At 38.3% G+C, this 22,740-nt stretch overlaps 1 protein-coding gene across 7 annotated transcripts in view; it reads left to right on the top strand.

The window, feature by feature from the left end:
* Positions 1–22,740, top strand: part of LOC128743995 (dual 3',5'-cyclic-AMP and -GMP phosphodiesterase 11) — a 221,272-nt gene that overhangs the window by 183,361 nt on the left and 15,171 nt on the right. For all 7 annotated transcript variants that reach the window (XM_053840725.1, XM_053840724.1, XM_053840721.1 and 4 more), the window contains 8 exons: positions 9,737–9,887; positions 19,316–19,471; positions 21,072–21,272; positions 21,344–21,505; positions 21,619–21,777; positions 21,844–22,020; positions 22,084–22,448; positions 22,511–22,699. In XM_053840725.1, coding sequence (XP_053696700.1) covers positions 9,737–9,887; positions 19,316–19,471; positions 21,072–21,272; positions 21,344–21,505; positions 21,619–21,777; positions 21,844–22,020; positions 22,084–22,448; positions 22,511–22,699 — 1,560 coding nt within the window. The remainder of the gene's footprint in view (positions 1–9,736; positions 9,888–19,315; positions 19,472–21,071; positions 21,273–21,343; positions 21,506–21,618; positions 21,778–21,843; positions 22,021–22,083; positions 22,449–22,510; positions 22,700–22,740) is intronic.

Below are 22,740 nucleotides of genomic sequence, written 5' to 3'. Positions count from 1 at the left end.
GTCTTAGCTCCACCCAAAGACGAAGTCCTACGTCTGTTCTAGGTCCGTATTGAATCGGTGTCCTACATCAGTTTTAGCTTCGGATAAAACGGTCCACGGTCTGTTTCAGCTCCGCATAAAAACCCTGTATTAATACGTAATTTTGCTATAAAGTCTTGTTGCATCTGTTGTGACGCCGCAGAATAAAAAACGATCTTTGCAATTCGAGCCTTTTTAGCGTCGATCAAAACTAAAAATATATTTTCACCTTTAGTGTTATTTTGTTGTTTTGATTTAATTTCTTACTTACATTATTGTTTTCTATCTGCCTTTTCTGTGCGAAATTCTTTACTTTTAATTTTCTGTTTTGCCTTTCAAGTTGAACCACCCTAATAACATTTTTCCGCCTTTAGTTTTATTTGTTATCATAATTCGTTATTATCTACTTACTGTTCCACTATTTTGCAGTATATGTATCTCTGCCTCTTCGTTTCTAGCTATCCGTACCTTCACTCGTACTTGTGCTCGTGCCTATAGTTTTAAATCAATAGTTTTAATCACTACAAAGCATAACATTGTTTTACATTTGACTTACTAGAAACTATTTTTCTTCCTGCAAACACTTTTCTTGTCACTACGAACAGCTATCCTCCTTCGCGCTATCTTCTAACTCACTCGAGAAATCTTTTCAAACTTTATTCTTCCAAAAACTCTTTAAATTCTACTATCAACACTTTTTTATCCAACTATTTAGCATGACTTTCAATTTTCTATGCTCTATATTTGCTTCTATCACTATGACACAACTTTGTTTATTTTCTTCTGTCAACCTCACCAGTGTGGCCAGAACAGCATCTAAACTCTGATTGTACTCACTTCCTTCTGGAAGGTCTGCTGGATCCTCCCTGCTGAACCTCCCTGCTGAAGATATAGCTGTCGTGCTTTCAGTTGCGATTTTTTGGCTGCCGTTACCGATTTTTATCTGCCGGGAATGCACGCGGTTATTAATTTTCTCATAACGATTAGTGGCTGTAATTAACTCTTATCTCACTTCCAGTCCTAAATAAATCCTAGGAGATCTTTGTCTCGGCACGAGTTTTTGTCTTCTGCCGATCGCTGTAATCTTCAGACGGGGTTGACGTATTTTATTTGAATTTAGATCGCTTCTTGCTGGAGCGGTTTCTCAGCTCTTCTGCTTACTTTCGACGAATCAGTACCGTGCTTTTACAGAAACTTTGACGGTACACGTGGTCGATCGCTTACTAATGAAAGGTAGGTCGCAATTAGTCTTTTTCCGCTGATTTTATATTGATGACATTTACCTTTTTCTATTGCCGTCCGGAGCGGTGTTCCAGGAGCTTTTTATTGGCTAGATGAGCAAGATGCTCGCCTCTGCCGTCAATTTTGCACGCACTGTTCACAAAATGGACTATCTGTCCTCGTGGCTTGAGTAAAAAAGAATGATGATGGCGTTTTATCATTATTCGGTGAACTGTTCACTACTATCGGTGTGCACCGACCCCCCGGCTCGTCGCCATTTTTCTGTGACTGAAACTGAAACGTCAAAAACACTGGGCGGGAAATCAATCCATAGGAAATCAATGCGACGGCCATTGTTGTTTGGGGTACAATAGTGAGGGGTCCAACTTAATGGGGGTACTGTCAAACTCTGTAGACCAAGATAGCGATGTCGAGGAGGTGGTGTGCACTCCAATGAACCGAAACTGATCGTTTTTGTTTCTGCTGCCTTGTCAACCGGGGAACTCTACATATCGTGCGTGCGATTAATCGCTAATCTATTATCGTTTATCGATATCGTCGACTACGGTTTTGCTCTATTTGTTAACAGTGTTGCCTTATTTACAAATAGATTTTCACAAACGTAACATTCTTGGTGCAGGTGGGGTTCTTGAAGAGAACAGGTTTTACTGCACAATCGTCCGGCAACCGGTCTGAATAGCGTTTTGTACGTCGTCAATTTTGTGCGGCCACCGATGCTACCTTGATCGAAGCGTCTGCGGAGGGAAAAGACTTCCAGATAGACTGCGTCGTTGTATACCATACTATTGTGGGCGGTAACCAGAAATCCCAAATATAGGAACTCATCAACCACTTCCAGTTCATCGCCGTTAATAGTCACTGTCCGTGGAAGGCAAACGTTGTTTTCTCTGGAGCCTCTTCCTACCATATATTTGATTTTTGACGCATTGATTTGTAGCCCAATACTTCTAAACCCCGTTGCCTCCACCGTCCCAAACTTTCTAGTAATGATCGTCTGTGACAGCTAGAAGTTGGCTACTCTTGCTGAAGATCGTTCCTTTCGTTTCGATGCTCGCCTGCCGGATCACAGCTTCAATAGCGATGTTGAATAACATACAGTCTATCTCCTTGCCGCAACCCTCTACACCATTTGAAAAGACTCGAGAGTGCCCCCGAAGCTCGCACGTAGCACGCTCCAGGATACTTTCAACTTTGATCAACCGCGTCAGCTTATCGTGTATTATCTGCCATAGTTGTTCGCGCAAGACTGTATCGTATGGAGGATTTGCCGGAGTGCAAAAATTGAATCCCCATAAAGCCCGTCTGTTACTGCCCTACGAATTTTCTTGCTATTAGGGATACATGGTGCATCAAAATCTGGGAGAGCACCTTGTAGGCGGCTTTGACCAGCGTAATGCCGCGGCAATCATAGCAATCTAGCCGATCGCCCTTTTTGTAGATGGAACGGACAAACCACAGCTTCCATCCACTCCTCCGGTAGTTTCTCCTTCTCCCAAATCCTCGAAATGATGTGCAAGGGGCTCTAAAAACTGCGGAAAGGAACTCAAGGTGGCAACTCCTCAACGGAAAACGGTAACGGAAAAGTTGTACATCGTTTATGAACTGGAAAAATTGAAGAATTTTTCCAACAGCTTGGAAAAATACTAGTGACCAGTGAGTAGTGAGTTTTCCAAAGAGCTAGTTGTTATAATGATTTTCATGATTTTTCATGATTTTCAGTCGATTATCTTGAATTTCGCAAAGGCTACAAACATCGAGTTTTGATTTTTTACTGTCATGCACTTTCCAAAGCGTTCATATTATAAAGCTTTTTTATGCAAAATATTGGTGCCGTCAGCACCTCCCATTTAGCTCCAAGGCTACTGGCTTAACAAGCCAATAGCCGTATGTTCGAATCACAGTTAAGCGGCGCTACTAGACTAGATAGAGTTCATGAGGTTATAACGCTAGCCTTGTAATTGCCTTATACTCTAACAACCGGCTGCGAAGTTTGTCGATAAAAAAGGGCCCAAAGTTACTGAATGGAGATATTTTAACTCTACAGGAATGGTGCGGCATTGGCGACGAGTAGCACGAAAAAAACGTTCCTTTTCAGGGCCAATGAAGGCTGTACTGTACTCAAAAAAGTGAGCCACACCAAAACGGTCGACACAAATTAATTTTATGACAAATTTTCTTCAAACTTTCAAGGAATAAAATACAAAATTATGGTTGGATATCTACTTCATTGTTTTTTTGGATCTCCTCTCCTTAACCGAATGCTCGTTTGACTTTACCCTTGACACCGCACAGAAGGGTGGCTGTTGACAGCCGACAAGCTGTTTGTTTCATGAGCGGTCTGCGCAGAACGACCTTACAAGGTTGTATGCTTGCGAGTGAGTCGAAAGTAGAAAGTATGGACACAGCACCAGCGATTGTTTGTCGTACGCAGGGCCCGGCATCGTCGAAACCAATAAATGAAACTGACTTTCGCTTACCTTCGCTTCATACATGAAGTGACTTGCTTCATTAGTTGAACAGAACGTTTCAAGCTAGCTTCAGTTGAAGTTGGTGGCTGTTTCAATTGACGACGGTCGAAAGTCAAGCACGATTTGTCGACCTTGACTAGCTTAACTTTAATATGCGTTGCATTGTAGGAAATGATACTCAAATTCAATTCATTTGCATTCAAAGTTGTTGGCCTTCTTCTGAATATTTGATAGAAAAGTACAAATGAAAAGTTTAAACCTATAGTCATGATGAAATGAAACCCGTTTCACTGACGCTGACTGAAGCCAGTTTGAAACTGAAGCGGTGCTGCTTCTGTCGAAACCGAAGCTTCACTGCTTCATTATTGAGTGACGCTATGCAAGGTTGAAGGTGACGTTGTCGGTCCCTGGTCGTACGCTTGCTACAGTGGAGTGAGCGGCGATGCTATACTTCTCACACTCGCTCGTCGGGTCGGCATCGTTTGCTTCTCGCTCGATTTGCAACATTGGTCTACGTCGATCACGTGTAGGTACCGGAATCCAAATATTTCCAAAACAACGTCTTGCTTCCGTGAGACCGCAGCTAGTACTTCTGGAAACACTCGTCCCGCTAAATTTGCCCTTTGATGGTACCCATCTTCCAACAGTAGTGATGTGGCAATGTAAAACTCTTGCCCAAGCAACTGCTTTGTGCCTGCCTTAATGTAAATATCATCATCCATCACGACGCACCTCGGTTTCTTTAGCCACTCTTGGTACAACTGGCGCGGGTTTTGGCCACCGTGTTTTGTTTATCACTTCAACTCGATGCCTTCCACTGCTTGACTGCTAGGTCTCCTTAAATGACTTCCCCACCTGCGATATCGTCAAGTGATGAGTTTTCAGGTGATTCCCAATTGTGCCGAATTTGCCCTAAGAGTAAAACAGGAACAGGATGGAAGCAGTCTTTCGTGTTTCCAGTGTTCAAATCTTAGAAATTACCGTCGCATCACTTGTCTTTCGGCTCGCTCTAAGCTATTCGAGATAGTGAGGTAGTGAGTGGCGTCATCTTCTCTCGTACGAAAAATTACATCTCTACCTCTCAACATGGGTTCGTCCCGGGTCGCCCCGTCTGCACTAAAATTGAAGTCATTTATACTGATCTAAAAGCAGTTTTCGATCGTATTGATCACGGGATACTTTTGTGTAAAATTTTGCAACTTGGTGCCTCGAATCAATTCGTTGAATGGTTGAGCTCCTTACTACGCGATTCTCACAATTTACTATTAAATCTGCGGTTCCGCAAGGAAGCAACACGGAACCCTTGTTATTCGTGCTGTTCCTCAACGACGTAACTCTGTTGACTGCATCTAGCTGCAAACTAGTATATGCCGACGACCTAAAATTGTATTTGATAGTTCGAGCCAGAGAAGTTCCATAATCTCCCGCCATTTCAAAGATCCACACTGTCTGAAAGCTATCGTTCACTCTCAGGTTCGTCCATTATTGGAAAACTGCAATTTGGCCTGGTTTCCGCATCAATTCACTTGGAGTTTGCGGATTGAAGGCAAACAAAAGAGATTTGTCCAGTCTGCACTACGTGAGTTTCCTTGATCCTTGATTAACCTGCCACCGTATCCGGATCGTTGCCGTCTGCTCGATATTGATACACTTGAGCGTCATCGGAAAAGAATGCAGGCAATTTTTATAGCGAAACTGGCTGGTTGCCCGATCTTACTCCTCCTCTTTGTCTCTCAGTCGCCTCCAGTTACCTCTCAGTCATCCTTCAGGCATTCAGGCATCAGTTATCCATCATCCTTGTAGATCTGTCTTGTTCTCGGTAATCCCTGTAAATCGACACACAGCCTTTTTTATGTTCTTGAACCTCCCCCTTGTTAATGGCCAACCTATTCCTCCTCTCAAAAAACCAGCCCCTAGTACAACGGCTATCGTTGTCAAATGCCAGAGAAACCCACCCCTTTACCCATTTGAGCCTTCCTCCCCCTTGTAAGAAACTGTCAACCACCCTACGATGATTATTTTGTGTCAAAAACCATGTATTTGAAAACTGTCCAGACGTTCCGGAAATATGGCGGAACATACATTCATACTACAGTAACGTTCCGATTTTGTCAGCCCCATGTTGAATTTTGGGCTGACAAAATTGTGAAACTGACAAAAACGGGAAGTTTTTTTTCAAAATTCAAGACCTAAGACCTTGCAATATCGAAGACTTCTACAAAATTTAAATTTTAACCCTCAATTGGTCAACCGAAAGCTCAATGAACCGGGCACAGCAAACTGGTCCAGAGCCTTTTTTAGTGTGCATTAGCTTTGAGCGGGAAAACTTGGTTTTAGGTTTATGGAACCTTTGGAAGAGTTTCTTAAAATTAAAAGTTCTATCGTCCAGCGGAAGTCAAATTTTGATTAATCTCTCTAAAAGTGCAAAAAAAAATTTATTTTTCTTCAGTTTCAATATAACACATTGATGTGTTCTGCAAAGTTTTACAGAATATTATTACAAGAAATTGTGCTGAAGACAGTAACCTTCTATCTCTTCAGCAAAGATAGAAAAATCCTATTTCGCATAAATGAAAAGTCGTTAAAATCAGTTTTTCTATTTTAGCTGTTTTTGTAGTTATTGTATAACTTTTTCCTGTTCTACAAAGCTGTACAAATACACAAAGTACAAAGTAAAAATACACAACATTGCTGAATATAGTATACCTCTATCTTTGCTTTTTTAGGAACTATAAAACTTTTACTATAAAATACTCCTAATGTTGACCCCGAATTACTCACAAGAAGGCATCATTTTATTCAAAAATGCTCCCCAGAGAATCAGAATAGTTTCAAGCAGGCTGAAAAGTTTAATAAATCATGTTTAAAAGCACAGAAGTTAAACAAAATTTATAAGCTGACAAAATCGGGATAAAAAGCTGATTAAAACGGAGGTAGACAAAATCGAGAGCTGACAAAATTGGAACATCACTGTACTCTCCTCTTCACCCCCTTCTGTCGGCCACTTTCAACTCAGCTCCCCCTTCTGTCGCGTAGCTAATTATGCATCGGTTTGCTCTATGAAAACCTCTATAATGGAAACGAGACAAAGGGTTTTTCGTATATCCCTCCTCGGTCTGCAATTGGTCTAAATGTAAGAGAAACTCAATTCCTTTGAGTTATTTGGACCTGTTTTTCTTATTATAGAGACCGCTCCCTTTTGTCAACGCCCCAGTGCTGTCATCCCTTTATGTCAAAGAACACGTGTGCTACGTTTGATAAAGAACCGTCCAGGCGTTTCGGAGTTATAGCATCCCCCCTTGTTAGGAATCACTACCCCCCTTCCCCGCCCTTTTGTCAATCCTCCAGTGCTAATTCCTTTATGTCAAGAAACATGTGTGCCAAGTTTGGTGGAGAACGGTTAAGGCGTTCTGGAGTTATGGCGGAACATACAAACATACAATCATACTCACGCTCACTTATATATATGGATAGCTTTCGATTACCTTGCTCCTGTAACGTACTTTCATTTATAAAACAAAATTCCAAGTTTAAAAGTTCATAATTCAAAGACACTAATTAGGTCAACAGATCTACACGTATAATTCGTCATGTATTACGCACGACGAAAGGACACGTTGTTGATCATTATCAGCCGGCATAATCCGTATCTCTTCGTGCACGTCAGCTGGATGATGTACAACGGCAGAGCGAGCATAAATAGGCCTAGAGCGCCTTGCTCATTGAATCCATTTGCGGTCGGTAACAAATAGTGGTTATAAATACTGCACTAAATCTAGATTAGGCATCAGTGGAATTTTCTTGCACAATATATAGTAGAGGAAATGTAGGTACAATCATACATTAATCATATTTTGTCTTATTTCATGTTATAAATAAATCGTTTTGATAACAACATTGGATTATTTGATCATCGGTAAAACAGATTACAATAAAACATATTGAAAAATTATTTTAGGTATACCTAGCAGAGTTAATGGAATGGAATCGACATTACATTATTATCTCCTGCCCTCTAGTCACTGGATTCGACGCCAAGGGCAACAGTTGCTCGACCCTATTCAGCCTTTCCGATGGCTTTTGCCGACGAACCTTTGTTCTCCACTGTCTAGCAAATTGGCTTAATTTTTCGTTCCATATCCTTACAACACTGTCACATATTTGTTATTCATGTGTCACTCCAGAAGTTACATACACCGACGCCCAGTGCAGACACAAGCCGTCCGCAAATGAAAATTGATGATGCCAAATAGCCAACGTAAATAGGATACAAACCTGCTGGACCGTATATTATCGAGTTGATGTATGTATGCCGTGCCATGTTCGCCGGACGCTTCAGGGGTTGCAATAGAATTTTCACCAGCACATATTTTTCCGAATGGAGAAGAGTACCTTTTCATGTGAACATCGACGGTAGATGCACATACATCAGCTGCTGCTGTTGTTGGAATCAATGTTCATGTAAAAACAACAGTTCTGCATAAACATTTGGCGATGGTGATTCGCTGGGCAACAACAAAGGTGGAAAGCATAGCGCATTGAATGTGCGCTATTTTACTATCCTCACACGGGTCGCAGGTGGCAGCTTATGCAGCTATAGCGAATGATATTATGTTGAAATAAGTGATGAAAGGTAACTAAGGATCGAGTTAATACCTACTCAAAGGAGATTATTACGTTGCGCTGTCATATTTACCCTGCAGCACCATTAATTCATTTGTTGTATCAGTTATCAGAACAAGTTACAATCTGAACTGTAAACAGGAAGGGAATAGATTACATATCAAAAAGCAGGAACGTCGCGAAAGAAGTTCAAGTTGACTGGAAGTTTCCATAGTAAAAAATCAAATTCTCTTCAACGTGCAGCAAAATAAATCGATCATATTACCAAGCCGAACCAGTAACCATTAATTAACGTAATGTAAAGAAGACCTCCAACGGGAAGGGATCTTTCTGCTTTGCTGTTGTGACCAAGCGGCGACGGCGGCGGTCCGCTGAAATCTCATTTCCCTGCGAGAACATGAAAAAGCTAATTGATTTCGAAAGCACTCTGGGATCGAGTTTCCGCTCTTTCGTCCTTTTTGATGCGCACGTCTGTAGCCAACCACGTAGCCATCAAACAACGGAAATGGGAAACCGCAATTAGAATCCTTTACCATGACGGAGGGAACACCATCCTTCCCGGTAGATGCCCGAAGCACGGCATTCGCAGGAAATGATTGATTAAATCCATAAAGCTAATTACGGGAATGTTTCTTCCTGTTGCTCGGTGAATATGCTTGTAAATTATTGTTACTGTCATTGTCGGTGCATTATTCAATGTTACACAACACCGAACGATATTTAACCCGTTGAAATAAAAGCTGTTAAAATAAAAATTAAATTTTGCTCGTCTTTTTAGCAGGATATAGTCTCTACAGCGTGCGTTATGTTTTCATTTTTATTTGGTTGTTTAAAATAAACTTAATTAATTGATGTTTTTCGACTGATATGTATGCATCGAATGAAACAAATAATAGCTACCCATACCATAAAACAAATCGTACAAAACAGGACAACACTGTAGGCTAAAAGTATTTAGACAATCACGATCAACACCTTAAGATGAAGGTCCAAATCGGGATCGAAACGTTGACGTAAAAAGAAAAACCTGGCGTCTATAATTTAAAGAATTAACGACCAACATTCCAATCAATTCGTTAAAAAACACTTAACTCTATGCAGTTTAATTCACGTCCACTTGAAATTTGCAGACGATGGATTTTTGTTATAATCGTCATTCACCGCTATCAAAACCAGAGTACCTACCATGAACTGAAAAGAAAAATTCTAACATAAAAATAGCGCCAATCAATTTCAGCGACAGCGAAGCGACACGGTTAAATAAAAATTTCAATCATTTCTCTCCATTAGTACTTACAGTCTGCATTCCAATTGGCATAGCTGTGAAGCCTTCGTCCCTACTCGGTTGAAAGCATTTCATCTGTAAATGTTCATTTCTTTCGCAGGTGTTTAGTGTCTAAATTATTCGACGTCTGCTCGAGCAGCACACTGGAGGAGATGGAACAGCAGGACGAGGTGAAGGTAGCATGGGGCATGGGAATTGCGGGCCACGTGGCAGAAAGTGGGGAGCCCGTCAACATACCGGACGCCTATCAGGTGGGTTTGAATAGTTGCAAATTTAAATGCCAGACCGAACGCACTTTGTTCTGGCAATATAATTGTTTTTTTTTTTGTTAATTGTAGTCCACAGTGCAAAAAAATAATTCCTTATTAACACGATTGATCAAATTGCGTACATCAACGCTTTAAGCGTCACTTAAAGGTGACCTTCGTTCGTACCAGGACGAAAAATTATATTTTCTTCATGATAAAATTAAAAGCGTGAACGTTGTTGGTGGGTTTGCGTAAATCATTGTTCTCTCTGGCCATTATTTGCTGCCTTATAATTAATTTTCCCAGAATTCGCATCTTTCCGGCCGCTGCAAGCGCCATCATACACGTTCGTTGATTCATAATATATTTTTTAACCTGAATCGACTAAATATATCTTCATTAGGTATGCGGATCGAAAGTGTAAAAAAGCATTTTCTCTGGAGGCGGCTTGTTGATTTCACAGTCATTTATTGTTAGCTGTAATTTGGGACGGCACAAGTGCGATAACAAACATTTAATCAAACCCGCTTGTGGGCAATCATGCGGAATGATGATCAAATTTAGCAAGGTATTTTTTTCGAAAGCACCAACATAAGTTGGATCCTATGAAATTGTTTTATATTTTGTTTGAAGAATTAATAAATATAGTACACAATTACCGAAAGTTGCAGTTGCTGATTGGAGACAAAAAAACGATGAAATAAAATAGTTCCCATGCACACAAGAACAAAAATAGAATTAAATGGGGATTCAACTATTTATTTTTATGCTTTTCATTTAGTCTTAATCGAGCACTCTTCCCAGAATAATGACCAACTGGCCTACAGGCAGTACACAATCATGGGTCATTGTGACAATTGTGACATATTAAAAAAGACTTGCAGATTAAAAAAGGCTTGCCTTACGCTATCGGACAATAAATGAATTGAATTGAATTGAATTTCAATTTATGTTTGATAATATGCTTAATAAGTCATAAAATTATTACTCATGGGTAGCAATATTAATTGGATCAATCAATTAGTAATATTCAAACATAACTCGGCAGTTAAAGTTAAAATGCCACTCAAATATGTATGGGTCATGAGAGTGTACAACGATTGTGTACAACAACGCGTAAAAAATCCAGAGTATTGTATTACAGATAAAAGAGCCATTAGGGGCCATCCATGTGATGTACCACATGGACAGATTAGTTGGGTGTCATTTTGGATTTTGCTGCCATGTTGAATTTTATCGAAAAATCGCCATTTTGGCCAAGATCCTCCAACCGTTTTTAATTTTAAGACCACCATTGGATAGCTGAGAAAAAATGCTACAAGAAACATTCATCAAATCAGGTGTGCAGTGGCATTAGCTGAATGAAATAATTCATTATCTGTAGCAAGGTTTACAGTTCTCTTGTAATGGTAAATATAGCTGCAAAAAAGAATGGTTTAATCGGGTTAATTCCAACGCACAGTTGTGATAATAAATGCTTCGTATAGCATTTTTCCTCAGTTTTCCAATGGTGGGCTTTAAATTAAAATCAGTTGGGGGGATCATCACGAAAAAAGTGATTTTACAATAAAATCCAATATGGCGGCCAAATGTTGGAGGGCCGCAATTTTTTTTTCGGTTCATTTAAAAGCCCTCTCCCTCCTTTTTACAAAAGAGTGTCGATTATTATACGTGTGTCATAGCAAATTTTGGAAACTGTAACATTAATTATATGAAAATTATTATTTTTTTTTGAAACGATGGTTCTACAATTGATGAAAGGACGGTAGGGGAAAGGAATGAAAATTTTTTGGAGAAGGAGGGAGAAGAGCGAAAGGTGAGGAGGGGGGGTATATTGGTAGCTACGCTTAACAAGTAGTCGTTTTGACTCCTACCTTTTGTTCAATGCTGGAAGGTGCGTGAGTCGAACCAAGCTATAATCTGGGATTATAACCGGATTCGAACCCACAACACCCGCCAGGGCATGTGGTTCGCGGGCATAGAGGCGCTGGACAAAAGGAGACTGCAAAACCCACTCATCAAGATAGTGACCCGCGTCGAGAATCGCGGCTAACACGCGCTGACAGACGAACAACGTCACGTGCAGTACATTGCAAGTCTTAAGGGCCCGCATAGTGTAATCGTCCTGCCAGTAAAAACCAGTTAGATCTAAACTTCTCGCTTGGTAGTAATTTACAATACACGTAGGATGCGGCACAATTGATTGTTTCATTGCAAATTTAGGAAATACCACACGATAAAGAACTCAAGGTTTTCTAAAAAAATCAACTCTTTTGAAACTGTCGGGCTCCTTAGCGAACGAGGCGTCTACGCTTTCGAGCTAGTACAGATGGCATTTTCATTTTTTAACCATTTTCAACCAACCAAGTGCAAAAGTTCCAATATCTGAAGACATCGTGTCACCCCATTTTTACGAGAATTACTCTTTTGAGGATATTAGGACTTTAGGTTTAAAGGTTTTAAGATCTTGTGATTTTGAAATTTTAGCATTTGAAAATTTTAGAACTTTAAGATTTCAGGATTTTAGAACTTAGGGCCCAAAGTTTTTGGGGTTTTATGTGTTGTGATTTTAAGTTAGATGTTAGATTTAAAGATTGTAGGATTTTTAGATTTCGGGATTTTAGGCTATCAACATTTTAGAATTTCAGAATTTTAAGATCCAATAAAGCCATTACAAATATTTAAAAAAGTTTTTGTCCCTCCGGTTTTGGGCCACTGAGGGGGGGGGGGGGGGGGTGAAAAAAAACAGAGATATGAATTTTAGGCACTTTTATTGTAAGTTTAAACGTGAAAACCAAATCTATTCTTGCTTTTAATATATACGTTGTTAATTTCCATGCAAAAATCTACGAAAAAAGACCAAAACGAAAGAAAATTTTTTTGGCCGATTTTCGGAAATTCCGCTGTTTGTATTTCTCAACGCGCGTTAACTCAACTCGTACACTCATTTTTCAAGGTTTTCAGGCTGTATAGCCTGAAGACAATTGATTTTATAAAAAAAATTAACTCATATCGTACAAATTATTAATTATTTTTTTGCTCCCCCGATTTTTCAAGCCAATTTCCAAGGGGGGGGGGGGTGACAAAAACTTTTAAAATGATTTGCAATGACCTAATTTGAGAATTACAGAAATACAGTATGTCAGGATTTTAGCAATTTAGACTCTCTGCTAAAGGATTTTATGTTTAACAATTTTCAATTCAATACAAGATTTTATGATTATGACATTTAGGACTTATAGAATTTATGTTTTCGAAGTTTTGGATTTTGGGGTTTAAAAATTTTGGGATCTTTCGATTTTAGTACTTTTTTGTGCTCAATTTTATAGACGATTTTCGGCGAAATAGTCATTAAAAATTAAATACCAGTTGGTCTGGACGTTTTGAGCTACTACTGGCCCTCGCTGGTCATCTGGGGACAACTTTTTTCGGTTACTACGTTCTACTTGGTTTTAGTATTTCCAGATTTCAGGATAATTGAGGTATTAGGGTCTAAGCTTTTACGAATTTTATGTTTTGAAATTTTGGGATTTTAGGATTTCAAAACTTTAGGTTTAAAGATTTTAGGATTTTAGGATTGCAGGTTAAAGACTTTCAGGATTTTAAGATTTTATGATTTTGGAATTTTAGTAGGTATTTAGCAGAATTTAATTTAAAAATCAGAATAATTTAAAAGCTTTAGGAATTCAGGATCTTGGGATTTTAGGTTTTTAGATTTTCAAGGCTCTATGATAGCAGGATTTTAAGATTTAAGGGCTTTATGCTATAGGATTTTCCGAATGTGTTATTTTAGGATTTACGATCTAGGATTTTGAAATTCAGAATCTTTGGATTTGAAAATTTTAGGCTTTAAAACTTTAAGAAGTTTATGATTTTAGAATTTTGAGATTATATAATTTCAATATATAAAGACCTCAAGATGTCAAGATTTTAGGACTTTAGGTTCAAGCATTTTGTAAATTTAGATTTATTTAGAGTTTTAGGATGTTGAAATTTAGAGGTGACGATTTTAGTATTTTAAGAATTCAGGATTTTAGGACTAAAAGTCGAAGGTTTTTGGGATATTATGTTTAGAGATTTTACGATTTTAGATTGAAGAATCTTAGGATTTCAGGTTAAAAGGTTTAAAGATAAAGATTTCGGCATTTTAAAGTCTTAGGGTGTTAAGATTTTAGAGTATTAGGATTTAAGGACTTTTGGATATTAGGATTTTAAGATTCGAATTCGAGAATTTTAGGATTTAGGTCTTTTGTAATTTTTATGGGCTTTTATGTCTTAGGATTTTCAGATTTTTGGACTTAAGGATCTTAATATTTTGGGATTTTAGAATTTTCAAATTTTATCCTTTGAGGATAGATAGTTATTTAATTGTAGGATATTAGGATAACCACTCAGTTAGCTTCGAGGTACTATGTTAGACCAGCTGGTCTAAAAAGCCAGTCGTTGAATGTTCAAATCTCGGCTGGACGCTAACAGAATCAGTAGGATCGTTGCAATAGCTGCGTAATTGTCCTGTACTGTACTGTAATTAACGGACTGTGAAGTCTGTCGATAAAGAACGGTCAAGTCTTAAAGATGTTTGTAACCCAAAGCATTGCTTTTTGAGATTTTACGACTGTAGTATTTCAGGATTATAGGACTTTAGAAATTAAAGATTTTCGGATTTTGGGATTCGGGATTTTAGGATTATAAAATGTGTGGCTTTCAGAATTTGAGGAGTTTATGTCTAAGAATTTTCGGAGTTCTGGAGTTTGGTACTTGGAATTTTACAATTTTAGTATTTTAGGATCTCAGGATTTCTGGATTTTAGGCCTTTAGGTTTATGAATTTTAGATTTGGGATTTTAGAATTTCATGTTTCAGTAGTTTCGGATTTTGGGATTTGTTGATTGGAAATTTTCAGGATGTTGAGATCCCAGCCAGCACCAACTCGTATATCAATGTACGAAAATTATCGTAAATATCTCTGAACAAATTCGGGCTCCCAAATAAAGCCCTATAATCCACGCAGAAGTTGATATTCTATCGTTTATAATGCTAGTAGCTGACAAACACCACCGATTTTCAGCACAAAGTTGTATAGCTGTATGAACCTGGTCGCGCTTAATCGGATATTATCGTATTGAAATACATATATAAGTGTATCGCTCAAAATTATTCCTCAGTGCGTATATCGCCTCCAAAATGGTACGGATAAGCGGCTTTTGTGCGTCGAATACGATTTTGTTGGATACATATCAGTACGTAATTCTTATTTGCAATCTAATTATACATATGAAAATGCTTACTGGGATTGTATGTCTTAGCATTTTTGGTTTTGGGATTTCAGAATTTGAGATTTCCGAATTTTATGCATTTAGAATTTTCGGATTCCGGGATTTTAAAATTTTAGGACTTGGGATTTACCGGTTTTAAGACTTTACGTTTAAGAGTTTAATGATGTTGTAGATTTTGGAATTTTAGAGTGTTTGGATTTTATAATATTTTGATTTCTGGTTCCTCGCATTTTATGATTCTAGCAGTTGTTGATCGTAGGATCGTAGGGACTAAGAGTTTTAGTACTTTGGGTTGTTTTGGATTTTACAATTTTAGCATTTTGGGATTTGGTATTTTGGGATTTCAGCATTCCCAGGGTTAAGGATTTTTGATTCTAAGCATTCTAAGCAGCGTAGTTTGTAGTATTTTGAGACTCTTGAATTTTATGAACGTTTGTGACGTTAGATGGTTTCAAACAAGGTGACGGACTATCGAATTTGCTGTTCAACTTTGCATTGGGAGGTGCTATTCGAATGGTAGGTGTGCAGAGAAGCGGTACCATCATCACGAAATCTCATAAGCTCCTTGCGGTCTGCGGTTTACGGAGGACATCGATAACATCGGCACCGCAATTCGGCATGAATTCGATAAACGGATTGACGCCGAAAAAGTAAATAAGTAAGGACTTTTGGTCCAAGAATTTTAAGATTTTAGTGCTCCATGTTAATCCTAGAGCGGACGCGCTATGTGCGCGTATAAACGCGTTTTCGAAAAACGAAAAAAATCATTGGAATTTTATTCAAATCACTCCAGGTTTTGGTTGTATTCCAAGATCAACTCTTCCTTTTTCTAATAATGCCAAAATGTAGCAAAAAGAAATGAAAAAGTGGTCGAAAATTACTTACAAAAATAGTGTTTTTCGTGCAAATGTACTTAGTACACCAGAGCACCCGCTCTAGAAAATTTCGGAATAGTCGGACTTTGGGATTTTAAGATCTAAGGCTTTCAGGATTGTAGGATTTTGAGGTATAAGTGTTAAAAAATTTAATGATTTTAGACTTTAGGGCCTGAGAATAAACCCATTCTAAAGTCACTTGACATCAAAGGGCCTGATTCTACTAAGATTCGAATCTATGACCAGTCGGTTATCAAAGCAAACTCGGTAGCTTTGCGGCTGTTGGGCTCCGTAGCGACAAGGTTATCGAGTCTGCTTTGACAAGCGAGTGGTCGTGGGTTCGAAACTTAGTAGAATCAAACCATTCGATGTCAAGTGACTTTAGCATGAGTTTATTCTCAAGCCCCTCATTTACCCTTCCTTCATGCTGAATTCTATATTTACCCACTGAAACCTCTTGACAGTGTCCCTCCTATAGTTAAATGTACTGGTCAGAAGAACGAATGAGTCCTCGCCAGGGACGGCTAAAATATGGGCAGCGAGTAATAAGTGGTTAAAGTAGATCAAGCTTTGAAGGAAGGGTAAATCCCAATATACACAAGCACGCATAAAATTTAATAAGCGTATCGCTCATTCAATAGCGATTATAACAAAAAGAAATGCAGTGCAGGTCACATACAGCAAACACCCGGGCGATATCACAATAGATCAACTATACTGGTCGCAGTGATGAGTCCATACAGGAAAAAAAAAACTTTGCGGCTGCGGAGCCCTCTTATTTTAGGATAGTGGGTTTATGGATTTTAGAATTTTATGATTTAGAATTTCCATATTTCGATTTTATGATTTGAAAATTTCAGGGTTTTGAGATTTTAAGATTGTATGTTTCAGAATTTTAAAATTCGAGATTTCTGGATTTTAATTTTTTTTTTTGCTTTAGAATTAGGATCTTCGGATTTCGGCATTTAAGATTTTGGGAATTGGGATTGGGTTTAAGAATTTAAAGATTTTACAATTTCAGGATTTTAAGACAGTACGATTTTAGAATTTCAGAGTTTTAAGATTTTCAAATTTTAGAGTCTTTGGATTTTATAATATTTTGATTTTTGGCCCTTTTCATTTTATGATTTGACATTTAACGATTGTAGGATTAATCCTAAATAAGATAATATCCTAAATATTATGCTCATAAAATTTAAGCTTTTTAGAATTTTATGACTAAATAATTGTAGGCATACAATCCCTAAATTGTAGGATTTTAGAAGTTTATTTTTTAGCAACTAAGGATTTTAAAATTTCAGTAATTTAGGATGTTGGTTTTTTTTTAGGATTTTACGGTTTTAGCATTTCAGAATTTTAGGATTTTGATGTTTTGGTATTTTTGGATTCTTAGGTTTAAGGATTTTTGATTTTAAGGAATGTAGGTTTGTAGTATATTGGGACTCTGGGATTTTATGATCCTTAATTTTAGATTAGGATTTAAGAATCCCTAATTTTAGAACTTTCGGATTTCAGGATGTTGGGATCTTGAGATACTTGAAGCTTCTAGAATTTAATACATTACGGCATTTTATAACCAAAAGTTTTTAAGGTCTGACGTTTCCAAAACCCAGCACTATTTTTAAGTTTATAGGATTATAAATAAATAAGATTGTAAGTTTTAGAATTTCTAGATTAAAATGTGGGAATCACAGAATTTCATAATTTTATTACTTAAAGGTTTCTAGATATAAAAGGCATACAATTTCAAGATTCCGATACTGTATTATTTAGCGGTATGAAAAAAGTTCTATCGATATCGACTGTACACTCTTTTTTGAAAAATGTCAGATCCGTCGGCACCCCTAAACACCAAATTAGGGTGCCGCTTCCTGAGTTAGGATGGTCTCAAGCTATATTATAGTTACCGTGTAATTATAATATAGTGACATTTTGTAATTATTTACTATGTGAATATTGTGTAGGTTTTTGGTTAGGTATCAGAATAAAACGGAAAACTTTTCTTTAACTCGTATTCGAGATTCTGCTGAGATGCCCAACAAAAAAATCATCCAACTTGTCCATTCAGAATTCTGGTATGGTGCATTTGGATTTTGGAATTTCAGCTTAAATTAAAATAGAATTCGAGGAATGCCAAAACTATCTACTTAGGCAAACAGTCACGGACCGCTGGTAGCAGATGTAGTTTTATAGGCTTGAAGAAACGATAAGCGAAATGCGGTACGAAAATTTTATTACTGCATTAAGTGGAGTTCATGTTGGCAAAACACATTATGCTTGCAAGCATGAGCTGCAGTGTTTGTAGAACTGATGATGCTGATGTTGCTGCAGTTTATAAGCATTAAATATGCGAAGCATTTCCATTTCACCAATACGAGTGCTGTTTCGAGATCGGAGCTAACGACTCAATAAAATGCTATGCTAGCGAAAATAAACCAATCAAGTTCTATCCGAGCTATAAAAATTAATACGGTATGCTTTATGACTTGAAATTGATTTATGGAGAGAAAATACTATCTGTTTCCAAGCGAGATTCGTGCTTCCATATGCTGCGAGTATAACAAGCCTAGGCCAATATTGCCTTCAGTCGGGCTAAAAACGGAAAGAAAATGCAATATCTAAGACATAATAAAATTACGCTGTTGGCAGTGCACTTTGCCATTAGCCACAGCGTATCTTCTCTATTTCGGACAGGAAGAAAGAGTTAACAAGAAAGGATAATATGATTGTACATGTTCCAAATAATCGTTTTTCACCCGTTCGCATCGTAATGAAACTATCTCATAAATCTCCTTTTTCTACGGGATATCTTTTCCAAAATTCAGTTACCGCAATGAAAGTTTAATGTCAATTATTTTCTCTACCCGCAAGGATTCCGAACCCTGTCATAGAGCAGGATAACCACATCCACATGCAGAACAATTTAAATGAAATATTATAATTCTCTTCAGCTTTAACGGATAGTTTGGTGGCTGGTGGTATGGGATTTTTTTGCCGAACTTGATTTACTATAATATGATATTCTCTACATGAATAGCTCTGGCTTTCAACCCGATGCAATAGAGAAGCAAAAATCCCCCCACAGCACTCCAGCAGCCGGTTCTTGCACATTGATCATAAATTATTCGACGGAAATTGAATTTCGATACCGATGTACATCAAATAAATAACTATGTTTTATTAAAAGGCCACTAGTTTGCTCGCAAAAATTAATTCGATTGAAATATTTTACGACAATTCTCTCGTTACACGTACGCATCGTCAACGTGCCGACCCTGAAGGACGAACGGTTCAATCGGGAAATCGACGTACAAACTGGCTATCGTACAAAGGCGCTGCTCTGCATGCCCATCAAGGATGGCTCCGGGGACGTGGTCGGCGTAGCACAGGTGATCAACAAACAGGGGGACCAGTGCTTTACCGCTTACGACGAGAAGGTAAGTTGCCACGACCGACGCAAAGACTCGGATACACGACAATAGGCAGCCACCGGTTCTCACAAAGGACTGTAATGAGCTGCTGCTGAATAAATATTGAATGCTGTCACGAGACAGGGGGTCCGTTACTGTGGGGAATCTTCACGATCCATTTATTTTTCATTGAATGGGCTAGCCATCCATTGATGTGGTAATAGGATTTGGTTACCTACCTACCACCTCTCGCACAATGTGGGTTTTATGCTCATTTGCCGTAATGATGTAATACGCCCTTCCCGTTGTGGCGAATCACACCTTCTGGACCCGACGTTTGGTTTTTTTTCATCATTGTTCAAGTTACAAATAATTTTTTTCTTTGTTGCACTTTGAAGAAGACAATTCAAGTAAGAGTATAAAATAAGAACTCTAGCGAATCCTTCATTGAAATTCCCCGTGTTACAGTTTCACTCATAATGAATTCGCCATTTTTAGTTGTACCGTTCTGATTCAAACTTAGAACAGTCTCAAACTTCGAACACTTCAGAATTAAATGCTCGTTAGTATCGCTAATTGATAAAATATTATGCTTATTGTACACCACCGTGTTCATTAGAATGTCCTCTATCCGGTGAGGTATGACATTGAAGTGTAGGACTCTCTGTAAGAAATCAGTAGGCGCTGGAAAAAAGTGAGAGCTCAGATTTTAACTTCGTTCGCATACTCTTAGCGTTTCGTGCAAAAGTAGCTGTTTTTTCGTTTGCATTATTTTACCAATTTTAGAACATTTACCTTCCCACTTCGCGATTATTAGGTAAGTGCAAGATATATATGTACTAAAGCATAGTTAGAATACAATATTTCATGTATTATTTCAAGGAAATTATATAAATAAAAAGTGTTCGATGTTTGAATCACGTTTTGAGGTATGATTCAAACTTCGAACACCCACGAATAATATCCGGTTTTTCCGTATTTTCCTTCGGGAAAATGAACTATCTGCATTGTAAAGCTGTACAAAGCTACCTTGCTTCAGATGTGGTACATAGAGTTGGAAAATATTAGCAATTGACTACAGAAGTACGGATTGAAACTAATTATTGTGTGAAAACTTTAGATCATACTATAAGGTGGATTTAAAAAGACAGTGTTTAGAAAAAGGATGAAATTTCACTTATTTAAGTTAAATGACACTAAAAACATTAATACTTTTCAAAGTAATACAAGTGTTCGAAGTCTGAGATTGAAATATTCGAGGTTTGAATGTCGACCATGAAAGTGTTCGAAGTTTGAATCAAAACCGAACAGCAGTTTTTTATTGTTTTTCAATGTAAATTAATATTTTACCCTCATTTTCAAAATTTTAACACGAAAATAATTAAATTGTCATGCTATTAAATCATTTATGGGAGTAGAATAAAGATGTTTTCGAACATTTTTCTTTGAAGAAAGTTTCAGCATAGCTTAAGTGTTCGAAGTTTGAATCAGAACGGTACAAAGCAATTTTTACATTTTTTTTAAACTTTTGGTCTAAAAAACTCTATTCCAGAATATTTTTCTCTTGAGATTAATTAATTTCAAACAGCTTAAAAATGTGTCATTTCTTTTCCAACATCCTCCTCAGGTGTTTGCTGCTTATTTGCAATTTTGCGGCATCGGCCTACGGAATGCTCAACTGTACGAGAAGTCCCAACTGGAGGTGAAACGAAATCAAGTCCTGCTGGATCTGGCCCGGATGATCTTCGAGGAGCAGAGCACCATCGAGCATATGGTGTTCCGGATACTGACCCACATGCAGAGCTTAATTCAATGCCAAAGAGTTCAAGTAAGCGGGCCGTGATTTTCAATTTGCCAGAAGTCATTCAAATATTATATTTTTTACTATAATTTGTTCAGATCCTACTGGTGCACGAAGCGTCGAAGGGAAGCTTTTCGCGCGTGTTCGATTTTGAAGCCACTGATCTCAGCGGAGACGAGAGCGACCCCAGGACGAGTCCATTCGAGTCGCGTTTTCCTATCAATATAGGCATCACCGGTTACGTGGCTACGACCGGCGAGGTGAGTCGCACTGATTTAATTTCTATAATTGTTTTTACGCTTGTTTACTCTCATCGATTGATACTTATTACGTTTAACCATAAATTTAATTACATCATTTATCGCTTTGACAGACTGTAAATATTTGCAACGCCTACGAGGATGACCGGTTCGATCCGAGTGTGGACGAGGGACAAGGTTTCCAGCACAAAACAATCCTTTGTATGGCGATCAAAAATTCTCTAAGTCAAATTATAGGTGTAATCCAGCTAATCAATAAGTTTGACGAGCTAGTAAGTGTACACATTTATTCCTACACCCAGTTGTATACAATACAATCATTATGCGATTTTTTTTAGACTTTTACCAAAAATGACGAAAACTTCGTGGAAGCATTCGCCATCTTCTGCGGCATGGGCATCCACAATACGCACATGTACGAGAAAGCGATTGTGGCGATGGCCAAACAGAGCGTAACGCTGGAGGTGCTCAGTTATCATGCATCGGCAACGATTGATGATGCCTACCGGTTACGGGTACGGATAGATCGTTAAACGTTTGCCATTTCAGTAATCTTATCTTTTAATGTGATATTGCAGCAACTTAAAGTGCCATCGGCTGCCTTCTACCAGTTGCATGATTTTAAATTCGACGACCTGGACATGGAGGACGACGACACACTGAAGGCTTGCTTGCGAATGTTTTTGGACCTCGATCTGGTCGAGCGATTTCACATCGACTACGAAGTACTTTGCCGGTGGTTGCTTTCGGTGAAGAAAAACTACCGGAACGTTACCTACCACAACTGGCGGCACGCGTTCAACGTGACGCAGATGATGTTTGCCATTCTGACGTCGACGCAGTGGTGGAAAATTTTCGGCGAGATCGAATGCCTCGCGCTGATCATCGCCTGTCTGTGCCATGACCTGGATCACCGCGGGACCAATAATTCCTTCCAGATTAAGTTCGTTTCGAAATTTCACTGTCGTTTCCATAAGCATGCTTCAATCGAGTTTACTTTTTCAGAGCTTCATCGCCACTAGCTCAACTGTACTCCACTTCAACGATGGAACATCACCACTTCGACCAGTGTCTGATGATCATCAACAGTCCTGGAAATCAGATTTTGCTGAATCTGTCCTCCGACGACTACAGCCGTGTGATAAAAGTATTAGAGGACGCGATCCTATCCACCGATTTGGCGGTGTATTTTAGGTGAATTCCGCATTCTCATCCGAAATTTTTGATAAAAATAA

The sequence above is a fragment of the Sabethes cyaneus genome, chromosome 3 (genome assembly GCF_943734655.1).
Source record: "Sabethes cyaneus chromosome 3, idSabCyanKW18_F2, whole genome shotgun sequence".
NCBI lineage: Eukaryota > Metazoa > Arthropoda > Insecta > Diptera > Culicidae > Sabethes > Sabethes cyaneus.
Note: the sequence above shows the minus strand (reverse complement) of the source record. Positions and strands in the feature narration are given on the sequence as shown.